The sequence below is a fragment of the Haplochromis burtoni genome, unplaced genomic scaffold (assembly GCF_018398535.1).
Source record: "Haplochromis burtoni strain Fernald_Lab_line unplaced genomic scaffold, NCSU_Asbu1 Contig_297, whole genome shotgun sequence".
NCBI lineage: Eukaryota > Metazoa > Chordata > Actinopteri > Cichliformes > Cichlidae > Haplochromis > Haplochromis burtoni.
Window position 1 is genome coordinate 166,329 of NW_024582658.1, and position 12,779 is coordinate 179,107.

At 40.3% G+C, this 12,779-nt stretch overlaps 1 protein-coding gene across 1 annotated transcript in view; it reads left to right on the forward strand.

Annotated features, from left to right (window-relative positions):
* The first annotated feature begins 10,386 nt into the window (after window positions 1-10,386).
* The window catches only part of LOC102294128 (cholecystokinin), a 4,036-nt gene continuing 1,643 nt past the window's right edge, over window positions 10,387-12,779 (forward strand). The window contains exons 1-3 of the mRNA XM_005940862.2: window positions 10,387-10,495; window positions 11,077-11,197; window positions 11,277-11,432. Of these exons, the coding sequence (XP_005940924.1) occupies window positions 11,077-11,197; window positions 11,277-11,432 (277 nt within the window). The 5' untranslated portion in view covers window positions 10,387-10,495. The remainder of the gene's footprint in view (window positions 10,496-11,076; window positions 11,198-11,276; window positions 11,433-12,779) is intronic.

Here is a 12,779-nt window from a genome sequence, read left to right on the forward strand (position 1 = left end):
CTTTGGGCATAATTTGGACATTTTCCCTTAGCAGTATACTTACTTTTGTTGCCAGTTGTTTAGACATGTGTTGAGTTATTTTGAGGGGACATCAAATTTACACTGTTATACAAGCTGTACACTGATCACTTCACATTGTATCAAAGTGTCATATCTTCAGTGATGTTTCATGAAAAGATTTAATAAAATATCTACAAAAGTGTGAGGGGTGTACTCACTTTTGTGCGATATTGTATGTAGCAAAGAAAGAAATGATAAATAACTCTAACATGTCTTATATTTTAGACTCCTGAAAGTAGTGACAGTGCTGCAAACCCTTGGCCTTCACAGGTGCGTCAGGATTCATTTGTGGAATTTCTTGCTTTCTTAGTGGGGTTGGGACCATCAGTTGTGTTGTGCAGAAGTGAGGTTGGTACATAGCTGACAGCCCTATTTGACAACTGTTAAAATTCATATTATGGCAAGAACCAATTAGCTAAGTAAAGAGAAAGTCCATCGTTACTTTAAAAACTGAAGGTCAGTTAGTCCGTAAAATTGCTCAGACTTTGAATGTGCCCACAAGTGCAGTTGCAAAATCCATTAAGCGCTACGATAAAACTGAGGACACATGAGGACCGCCGCAGGAAGACCAAGAGTCAAAAAAGTTAACAGCGCAGATTAGAGCGCAGATAAATGCCCCACAGAGCTACAGTAGCAGACACATTTCTACATTAACTGTTCAGAGGAGACTGTGCGATGGTGTGGGGGTGCTTGCTGCTGACACTGTTGGGGATTCAAAACTGAAAGCACACTGAACCAGCATGGCTACCACAGCATCCTGCAGCAACAAGCCATCCCATCTGGTTTGCATTTAGTTGAACCATCTTTTTTTTTTCAACAGGACAATGACCCCAAACACACCTCCAGGCTGAGTAAGGTCTATTTGACCAAGAAGGAAAGTGATGGAGTGCTGCACCAGATGGCCTGGCCTCCACGGTCACCTGACCTAAGCCCAATGGAGATGGTTTGGGATGAAATGAGCCTCAGAGTGAAGGCAAACGGGCCAACAAGTGCTCAGCATCTCTAGGAACTTCCTCAAGACTGTTGGAAAACCATTTCAGGTGACGACATCATGAAGCTCAATGAGAGAATGTCAAGTGTGTGCAAAGCAGTAATCAAACCAAAGGGCGGCTACTTTGAAGAATCTAAAATATAAAACATGTCTTGAGTTGTTTCACACTTTTTTGTTTACTAAATATTGTTCATTCAATATGTTCATTCACAGTTTTGATGCCTTTAGTGAAAATCTACAATGTAAATAGTCATTTAAAAAAAGCGAAACCTAACATAACCTTTCCTAAAAAGCTGATTCTGTTCATCTGGACGTAGCGCTTTCAGTGGGAGAAACGTTTCGTCAATCATCCAAGTGGCTTCTTCAGTCTCAGCTGACTGCAGGTTTCCCCAACCTTAGAAACAGTACTCATGGTCATGACAATTTGCATATTAATGATCAAGGAATTGACCTCACTGTCCATTGTTCCTTCAGTGGGCTGGTTTCAGTCATTGTGCAAATGTACTGTTTCTAAGGTTGGGGAAGCCTGCAGTCAGCTGAAACTGAAGAAGTCACTTGGATGATTGACGAAACGTTTCTCCCACTGAAAATGTCCAGATGAACAGAACTAACCTTTGGGATTTACTTACCAGGATGATTGAGCATAAATCAAGACACAATGACCTAACCTTTACTTTTCTTTCTTTCTTTCTTTTTTTTTTAAATAAAACAAAAATGAGAAGGTGTGCCTAAAGTTTTGACTAGTAGTGTAGATGGCTAGTCTCTAGGCATGTCCATAAAATGCCACTCACACCTATTTATTTTTAATGGGTTTACTTTAAGTATGAGAAGACATGTAACCAATGCATATTTATCAGTACAATATCTTTTCCCCTGATGAATAAACTCAAAAATTGATTGACACTACCTTTAAAGCATACCATGTGAAAGTTATATTTCTGTGTAAAGAGCTGCAGCATTGTTCGGATGAACTTGTTTTTTGCTCTTTTATCTTATCAAAAAAGATCAAGAGCCTGGACTTCTTGGTTTGGTCGGTGTATGAATGCTGAGCTTGATTGTAACACCTGGGAGAACAACTACATTGATCATGTAATTGTAGAAAAATCTGGAACATTTTTACCTCTGATAGTGCCTCAGTCTGAGTGTGTTTGTTGAAGAACTAGGAAATAGCTTGTTAGGTCAGGCATAACAATTAGCACCGTTGCTCTGGTTACGTAGTTGGAATAGTTATTTTTAGGGAGCTAAAGGTGGGGTTCATCTGTTTTCTAGAACAAATCATTATCCTTTTTTGTATTTGAATGACCTCTCTTTACTTGTTTAGACCTTAATTATGCAAACAAATAACTCCAGTTTGTCATGATCATGGCAACAGCAAAGCAGTGTTGCTAAATATAGTTTAATATTTGTTTTGGTTATTTTTACTCAGCTCATAGCCTCTCAAACAAAACTTAATACTGCATGTATATACCTGTGTAGAAATGATGGGTGGAGCATCATTTTTATGCTCATGCCTACATTATTAGAATCTGTAGTTGCATGCAAACTCATGTTTTCATTTTAATTGAAGATTTCTGGTTTAAAAGTCTACGTGGGATGAGAAATGTGAAATGAAAACAGTCAGATTTTACCGTGCACCATTGCATTTAAACCAGGGGGGTCAAACCTAAGGCCTGCAGGCCAGAATCCTCCCTGCACAGATTCTTATCGGGTACACTGGAAAACGTTTACAGCAGTTTTACAGCTTTTTCTGCTGATAAAGACCTCCCCCATGGCAATTTATACGACACCAAAGTAATTAAGTAATAGATCAACAATTAAATAACGGGAAAGTTCATGTTTCCCCCTATCTACTGTTTGTGTTATGTGGATCATTGTGCAAATTAACAAAAACTTTCTGTTTTATAATTACAAGACAGTCTGTGCCATGAGGTACCTGAACCTTTCTGTAACTTTACACAGTAATTTCTTACTACTTAAGCTCAGAGAGTCGTGCTGACAGATTTATTTATTAGAGCAGCATTTCTGTATCATGTAGAAAAACTGTACTGTTGAAATTCTTTGTCTTATATTAGGATAGCTGAGCGATTAAATGTGTAGTTAAACTTATTTACAGTGAGGTGACTGAGGTGGCTAAAGCACAGACTTTCTGTACTTATGTAGAAGTACAGATGTTTTTCTTAAATAATACAACTTCTTCACTCAAGCAGAAGTGAAAACGTAACAGGCTCTGAAAGGTAGTCAGAGTAAGAAAGTAAAAAGTAGCTCTTTGAAGGACAATTCTACCTACCATTTTGGTACAAAGGTAACTGAACTATGTGCTACATTTTAATATAATAATTAAATAATATTACATGAGAATGCAAATATACGAATCTAAATTCTAATGAATGTACATGATGTGATCAGCTGACCTGCTGCTCTCTGTTATAGTCTTTATACTAGACTCTATACAGTTGGTATAAAGTTGATATTCTAAGTGTCATTATCTGAAATCCAAATTCATTTCTGCTACCCTTTAACCTAACTCTGACCATGAGCACCACAGCTGCTGCGCACCAGTCACACACTGTGCTATACAGCAGTCCCCAACCCCCGGGCCGTGAGTCGTTTGGTACCGGCTGCGAAAGTTGAAGCTCACATGTGAAATTTATGGTTTTCAGGGTTTTTATTATTAACTCTGTCTTATTTTGAAATAAATATTTACGCGTTACCATAGCGACCAGAGAGCATTAAGGGTAGAGAGGAGGATGTTACTCTCAATTTTGTTGGCGCATTTCAAGAGGACACTGCTAATAAAGTTACACAATTACACAGTGAATTCCCGTTTATTATTATATTTACAAAAAAACACAGATTTTGTCTTGGCCGTATCATTTTATTCTGTTGTATTTATCCGCGACACCTTAAAGTTCGTGAAAAAGGTTGTGGACTGCTGCTTTACTATACATTTACCACATTGATGCAAACTAAATTGTTTATCCTGGACAAAACTACCAGGATTTTCTTGCAACATTTGAGCTGTTGGAAATGTTGAATTTGAAATTACCTGCCCCTTAAATTATGTCATTCCCTTCATGCATCCTGCTCTTCTGCAGCGCTAGCTAGAATCTGAAGTTCCTCAAACATAACTTACGGACACCTGCAGTCCTTCCGGCCGTATAAACCCTATGAACCTAAAGTCTGTTTTGTTAGAAGTAGAAAGTACAGATATTTACGTTAAAATTTAGGGTGTAAAAGTTGTCAAAAAAAAATACTTAAGTAAAGTACAGATACCTAAAAATTCTTCCCACCTCTGATACTGACAGATCAAAGTATGTGGCCCAAGGTGTAAAATGAGTTTGAGATCCTTGAATTAAGGTTTAAGAACATGTGAGGTGCAGGAGTGCGTCATTCATCCAGAGTGTATTTTCCTGCTGTCTGGCTATGCTATGGTCTTCGGCTTTTGTGATGTCATTGAATTTCGGTTCCTGTTTTATTTATTTGTCTTTCAGTGGTTTTCTTTCTTGGTTTCCTTACATCTTGTTTCATTTTGTACTACTTGTCTACCTTTTGCTTTCTCCCTAATTGTTTCCACCTGTGGAAACCTCTTTTGTTCCCTCTCTGAGTCCCCCCTTGGTCAGATCATTGGTTCATCTCCAGTGTTTGTCCTAATTTGTCTTTTTTTTGTGGGGGATTTATACAATAAGCTAAATAAAAGACACTTTTTCATTTCTTTTGTTTGGCGGATTTCCTGCATTTGTGTCCTCTCCACACCACACCCTGACAGATTAAGGCTGTGACTGTGGCAAGTATAGCATAATAACAATGTCCAGTCAGTCAACAGAATGCCATTTTAGCCTGGAAGCCAATATAATTGGGACGTGAAGTAATGCAGAAGAAATTCCTTCAAGCATCTGTGCAGTGACTGCACAGAAAAAAACAAAATATTTTCAAAATGCTTACATTTTGCAGTTTTTCTTTTGTTCATGTGTGTATATCTGTGTACATATGTGCGTACATATAGATATTATGTGGACACTGAGATAATAATTGCCAAATAACATTGAAAGGCATAAGATTGCATAAGTTTATATTTTTTCCTACTCCTTTTTCAGTATGCAAATTGTGCCGTATTTCTATTGGCTATTTGTATTATATTATTTTTGCTGACATCTTCGAAATCAATCAATTAAAACTTGCATAATAAAACACGTAAATATGTAAGCCATTTAATCGTGACTGCTCTAAAACGCTTGTTTGAGTGGAGCACAATGCTACTGAGACAGATGCATTAATAGATCTATGCATTATTTAGTGTGTTTACTAACTGTATACCAAAGCTGTAGCAAACCCCTCAGCGAGGGGTCTCTGCCAGTTGTCTCTATAATTACGCGCTTTAAGAATAGTTACTTCTGGAAATCTCCTTCAGCGTCATCAGTTAAATTCTTCATTCGAAGCAGTAAAACCCGCCTGTCAGGCCAGATGTGTGCTGCAGATAGATGCTCAGCTCTTGGAGTGCAGACTTTTTGCTCACTTCCACTAAAAACTGAGAGTGAGAGCAACAGGTTGCCTCTTGGCTGCCATCTCGTCTGTCCACATCCCAAACACACATACACAGCCCAAGAAGAGACGCCCAAAAGCAAGTGCCTGAGACAAACATGCACGCCTCCCACACCGCATGGTTAATCAATTCTAATTTGAACGACCGTAGCCTCACCTCCTACACTCATGCCTTCTGATGGTTCCTGGAGAAAATGTCTCAGTGATCTTCAGTGAGTGGAAAAGACGAGCAGAGTGAAGCAAAAGCATGAATGTGAAAATAGAAAAAATGTCAGGGGGAGGTGATGTGATTGGCAGATACTCATTGTTCCTGTGTGGTGGCTGGGAGTCTGGCTCAATGTTTTAAAGGCAGCTTTGCAAGTGGCAGCCAGAAGTGCTGGCTTAATTGGATTGAGATGGTCATCAAATGTGGTGTTAGTTCTTGGAGGATACAACGTCAAGCTCAGCTGCAGTCAGTGCTAGGACACATCAGCTGATGGTGCAAATTTACACAAGTGATATAAGGTGCTTTACTTTGGCTGCTTTAGCCTGGCCACAGTCTAAGTTCAGAGAACTGAAGAAGCTTCTCGGATGAGAGGTGAAACGTCTTCAAGCTACTTAAAGAAGTCCAGACGCTTTTCTTTCCAAGCTCCTTTGACTACGATGACCTGGATGACTGAGAACCTTCACAGACATATAGCCTGACCACAGTTACTGTGCAAATGCAAGCCACTTTACAACCCACCGACCAAAAGCAAGGAACCCACTAGCTTTTGGTCAATCCATCCATTTTCTTCTGTTTATCCAACTCAGGCTCACGAGGAGGCTGGAGCCTTTTGTAATTATGTTCTAGCATTTCATTGTTATATTGATCTTGAAAGTGATATACAAATAAATATTTGACTTTACTTACTTACCTCCACACACACACACATTCCACATCCCCATGCTGTATGTAACTTAATCAGTGTTGTACATGTTGCCACTGATGCCTGATGTTCAGTGCTGGCTTCTCGTCGCCTTATGAAATCCATGTGTGCACAAAAATAGGTTGGGGATGTCCCAAAATGAAATCATGTTGCCACATAGATTAGATAATATTACAGTACATGGAAAAATCAATCTTCTTTTAACTACAGTGGTTCTCACTGAAGTACCATAATTTTTTTATGATGTCAGTAAACAGCTTACAGCAGTTACACAACCTGGTGAGGTTATGATATCTAATGCAAATTATATAAAACATAAAACCTGATTTTTTTATTTATTTTTTGGCTGCTTTGGGGCATTGATGTGTAAGGACAAGAAAGAGCTAATTCATTAGTTTGTGTGGAAACCTCGTGGCGCTTTTGTGGATCTATACCTGTAGATGAAGACTGGTGAATCACACTTTTTTGTTTATGTTTATTTCCTTGATGTACTGTAAGAAGTATTAGTGTTTTGAGTTTAAAGACTAACTGCAGTGCGCCTAAAAGAGCTGTGAGAGATTGTACAAATGAGTAACGTTGCTCCATGTATATACATTTGCATCAGTAAAGGCGAAACTCATAAAGCTACACTGGTTTTGATTCATCTTAATCCAAGTGTGCAACAGATGAAAGCAGAAAACACTGAGAAATATCCCAGCAGTTGGTGCTGAATAATGACTTTTTTTACACATCCAGCAGCTACATTGGATTTCTGACATTTACTTAGATTCATATTAATGTCCATCTGACAAATGTGAGGCCAGTTTTTACTCTTCATTTTGGTGCATTATTAATGCAGTTAAGACAAATAATATTGATGGCTCCATTGTTAATATAGTTAATGGCCCCTCTAAGAAGTGTGTGCTCCAGTGTTGGAGATTTGGGTATCTGTGTCTGTGCGTTGCATTGTGTATGGATGCATCGCGCTTACTAGCAAGCTTAGTAAGCTAGCTTATTAAGCCACTGACCAAAAGCAAGGAAATCACTAGCTTTTGGTTCCATCTGGCCATTTTTTTTTTTTTGTTTATCCAATTCAGGGTCACTAGCAAGCTTGGTAATAGAATAGAATAAAATTCAACTTTATTGTCATTGCACATGTCGCAGGTACAGGGCAACGAAATGCAGTAGCTTACTAAAGCTAGCTAGCTGATATGTTAGCACTGCACCTGTTCAACCAGATACAACCAACCAACGTGGCAGCTAACTAACTAAAATGCTAACTCTGGGGGTTCAAAATGCTCAATCCAAAACCAATAGCTAGCATCATGATAGCTACGTCCAGGGTGGGATTTATTGGGGGTGTTGGGCTACATCCGTTCATCTGTTAAACCATTTTCATTCCTGGTGGGGATCAGTATTTATATCTTAAAACAGTTTACAGATCAAACAACACTAAAACCAGGAACTCTCTTGGGATTTCAGCAGATGATGATGAGTTAGATTTATTCAGCTTTTTATTAAGCTACCAAGCACTGGCGTTTCAGAGTGTGCAGCTTCTTCTGTTAGCTATAGTTCTTGCAACATTCTCCAGGTAGAAAACCGTGTTATGAAGGGTGTCTCTGAAGAAATTACCCGCATAGTTTGTTGGCTCTGCAAATGATAGCGCAGCTGCTGTGATGAGCTGATATAGAGTAGCAGCCACCCTGCTTAATGAAAAGATAAACCTTAACCTGTCCGCCATTCACTTAATCAGTCACAGCTGGAACTCGGGCTCCATTAGACTGAGCGAGTCATTTTCACGTATTTATTGACTCTCCAACTCCAGAAGTTTGCAGCTGATCTCAGTAAATCGAGCACTTTTGTCCTCCTCTGTTTAGAGATGCAGATGTGGGTTAAAGGGAGGCAACTCGCTGCAGGTGATGTTCTGCAAAAAGCAGAAAGAGTACATCGTCAAAGTGGACTGTTTTCTAAGTTTGATATGTAGAAATTTACTCTGCAGGGTGATATTTATATATTTGTTTCTTTGGTTTTGAACCGACAGCATTTTGTTCTGGTGAAATATTAAATGCATTCAAGTGGCACAGCTGACCAAATAGCAACGAAGGAAGTGGGATTTAATTCAATTTTATTCATGCAGCGCCAAATCACAACAACAGTTGCTTCAAGGCGCTTTTTATTGTAAGGTAGAGCCTACGATAATACATACAGAGAAAAACCCAACAATCATATGACCCCCTATGAGCAAGCACTTTGGCGACAGTGGGAAAGAAAAACTCCCTTTTAACAGGAAGAAACTTCCGGCAGAACCAGGCTCAGGGAGGGGCGGGGCCATCTGCTGCGACTGGTTGAGGTGAGAGAAGGAAGACTTTTATGACTAATATGTAATTATTTAAAGCACACAGGATACAGTGAAATGAATATTGGTACTGATGACATATTTATTTCCTCCTGGGTCTTTGACACTGCGAGTGACCTCTTTCATATTAAACACTGATGATGTAAGCTTTCATCTGGTGCAGCTTTGCATATTTTACAAACCTTTCCACTTTGCTAATGCAAAAATATTAATTCAAACATGATATTAAATGTGTGAGAAAAACTGCAGCAATTTTCTAATCTCTCTGTTACAGGGTCACACCATTAATACAGCTTCTATTTGTGACTTGTGGCTTAAATGCAGCTAACTCTCAGTGTCTTTATATATGTCTGGCAGTACAACTTCTGGACAGGACAGGTTAAAATAAATAAATAAATGTGTATAGGTGTACATTTAAAATCTTCATCTTTTAAACAGTATATGGTGTCTTTAAAGAGATTTTTCATCTGCACTGGCAAAAAAAAAGCAAAGTAAAGAAGGTAAATGTCAAGAACAGTTATTGCTTTTAACAGAAACCCCTCAAAGAATCTTGGAATTGTGATTGATTTTCCACTTATTTGACAGCAAATAACCAATAATCCATATTTCATGGAGATGTAAGCATACTGTAAACTGTAGCTGCTTTGAAACATTGCTCAAGTACAGCTTCAACAGCCTCTCCATTTCAGACCCGCCACTCATGTTTCTCCTAATTAGTCTATTTGTGAGAAAAGGACGTCTGCGTTCCTCTTGTGCAGTTCAATTGTTCACTTTAACCTTATTTAACAGCCTTATTGACGCTATGTTATCTCAGCAGGTAAGAAGAGCCCCGGCGCTCTAAGTCGTCCACCAGTATCGGGAAAATCAGCCTCATTAATAAAACTGTTAACCCATAACAGCTGATCCATAGCAATCAACCGATTTGCACCTGCATGATCAATGAGGCGGGTTAATACTGCGTGGTTAGAGAAGCAGAGAGGGTGGGGGGAGAGAGACAGTAGGTGGATGGTGAGGATGTCTCACTTCAAGATCGGTCAACTGTTAAATGAGCAAAACCAAAGATTCTCATTTGTGCTTCCACCCACTTTTTAAGCAGCCACTGACATCTAACACATATGTGGGTGTCCACAAACACTCACACCTACGCATGCCTGGCCAAACGGCCCCCACTCACACACACACATGCACGTGTGCACACACACACACATGCATTATGAATGTCCTCGATTTTCCTACATGGATACTGTAGAACTTCTCAACATTTAAATAGCAGTTTGAGGCTTTACTTCAGATCAGAATGATTCAATGTCGTGTGCAATGTTCACAGATACGTTCACGATTAAACACCCGCACACACACACACACACATATAACGCAGTGTCACTGGATGTCAAACAAGCTCTTGACGTGGAGTTTTATGATAAGCTAACAAACAATAAAAGTGAAGCTCTCCGTTGTATCACTGTAACGAGCACGCTTGCGCACGGCTCTCAAACATTCAGAGGGATACACAGGATGCACACTCAAGGCAAATCACGCACACGCAGACACACACTCTGAGGGCGCTGAGCAGGGAGTATAAAAGGGGCATCCTTCCCACTCAGCGCAGAAGTGCTCTCACTCTCACACACTCCTATAACGCGCTGAAGATCTTTTCTCAAGGTAAGCTTTATTTGCTTTGTGGCAGGTGATTTGAGGCTTTTATGAGGATTGTTAAACTAAGAATTTCCTTCTTTTTTATTATTCTTTTGCTTTCTTTATAATCATTTCAAAATTCAAACACAGAGTCTTTTCTAAAACAGACAAAAAGTGAGGTACAGAGGATAAAATCTGATATTTTTGTGCTAAGCTTTAATTCTTTGAAAGCTACACATGCTCCCTCCTTATATATACAATTTGATTAATATGATTTGACACAAATTCATAAAACAAATTCCAGAGACGTTTCCCAAAATCAAAATGGACATTTTTGTCTGCAATAAAAATCAAGTCACTTCCACCTGATGAAGCTGCATTCATGATATCTACCCTCAGTTATCTAATGTGGCCAGAGTGTGTTGCGCGCGGGTGACTGTGTTAATATGTTAATATGCTGCCCTCATTAATGTGTTGAGTCAGAGTAATTTTCAGTTGTGAAGGAGCGCTTGTCTGGCAGATGGTCCAAGCTGTCGTTTCTCACTCTGGACTGCATCTCTGATTCCTTCTCATTAAACTTCTGTTTGCTCCTCTCCCACCGCTCTCAGATGAATGCTGGGCTGTGTGTGTGTGTCGTGCTGGCAGTCCTGTGTGCGAGCTGTTTGGGGCTCCCCTTCTCCTCCCAGCCATTAGACGAGGGCCAGCGCCCCATCTCTGCTCTCTCTGAAGGTAAAAGTTGCGACACGTTTCTCGCCATCACAGTGAGTTTTTGTGCCTGACTCGTGCTTTTCTTGCCTGTTTTGAGCAGCTCTCCTTGAGGCTGACACCCACACCTTAGGAGATCTCCACCTCCGACACAGGCGCTCTGCCCCCCAGCTGAAAGCTCTTCCTCTGGCTGAGGAGGATGCAGACTCCCGGGCCAATCTCAGTGAGCTGCTCGCTAGACTCATCTCCTCCAGGAAAGGTGTGTTAGTGAGTGTGAGGAATGTGGATTTAGGTGGCATCCTTTCCATGCCTGCAGCCTTAAATGATATATGTGTTTAGAGAAGTGTCTGTGTGCATGTGAGTGTGAAACGAAAAACATCTGGCAACAGTAGTATTTGGAGCGCAGTGCTTTTTCCTGCCTTCCCCCTCCCCTCAGTCATGCTAATTACGGGAATTAGTGCACAACCAGCTTTGTAAAATGAATTAGTGGCTCTGAAAAGCTCTTGTGGTTTGAAAGAGCATGTATTAGTGTGTAGAGCCTTCCGGCCACTTGCCTCATACCATCTTATTTCACTTTTGTTTTCCCCCTATCTGACTTCACATCACTTTTTTTTCTTTTTTTTTGCTAAGGAAACAAACCCTCGACCCTGTCGTAGATTATAACGTCCAGCACTCACATCTCTCGGACAGCTGACCGGACAGGGGAAAACACACAGACACACTGTCAGAATCAGACTTTTCCACTTGGCGTCCAGATACTGAAACTGACTCCTTGCGTGTCTCTTTGTAGGACAGTTTGTACAGACTGAAACATTTTGCAGAGCTACAGATGGACAGTGAAATCTTTTATTTTGGCATCAGTGGCTTTAGTGAGAAATCTGGATTTTGTTTTTACCCCGTTCTTTAGCTCATTTTTTCAGCTTAAATAAAACACAAATATGTATTTGAGTTACAGCCGTACTTTTACTTTGCTGTTGTGTAATATCGATTATAAAAGTTCCCCAGACTCAGAAAGCGTTGGGCCAGACAGTGAACACTCTAAAATGTCAGAGGGCGCCGTGAAACTCATATGTAATGCCTCGGGGAATGTGTGTTTCTGTTAATCGTGCGTTTGCGATTGTGGGTGTCTGTGCTCATGTGCATGCTGTTCACTTGCATGTTTTGGTGTGGGAGGTGTCGTTATCGAGTCTTTCTGCAGCCAATCTTCTCAGCACGCCAGGGAGTTGAAACGCAGTGTGTATGCATGTGCATGCCGCCGTGCGTGTGTGTGTGTGTGTTGTGTGGGAGGATGTGGGTGGAAAAAAACTCCATCTCTGTGAGCGTCCAATTGATTACCAAACGGAGAGCAGTTCTGCTCCAGTTCACTTGGAACAGAAATCAAAAGATCGGAAGCAGACGTGTTCTACAAGATCTGTGTGTCTGTGTGTGTGCGTGTGTGCGGTCATTTCACTGCAAAGCACACACAAATTTCTGCACACATGCCCTGATACAGCGATCATGACACACAGGAAGGGAGGCTAATGGCACGCTGTCAGGCTAAACTTCAGCTGTGTCTTTAGTGTGTGTGTGTGTGTGTGTGTGTGTGTGTGTGTGTGTGTGTGTGTGT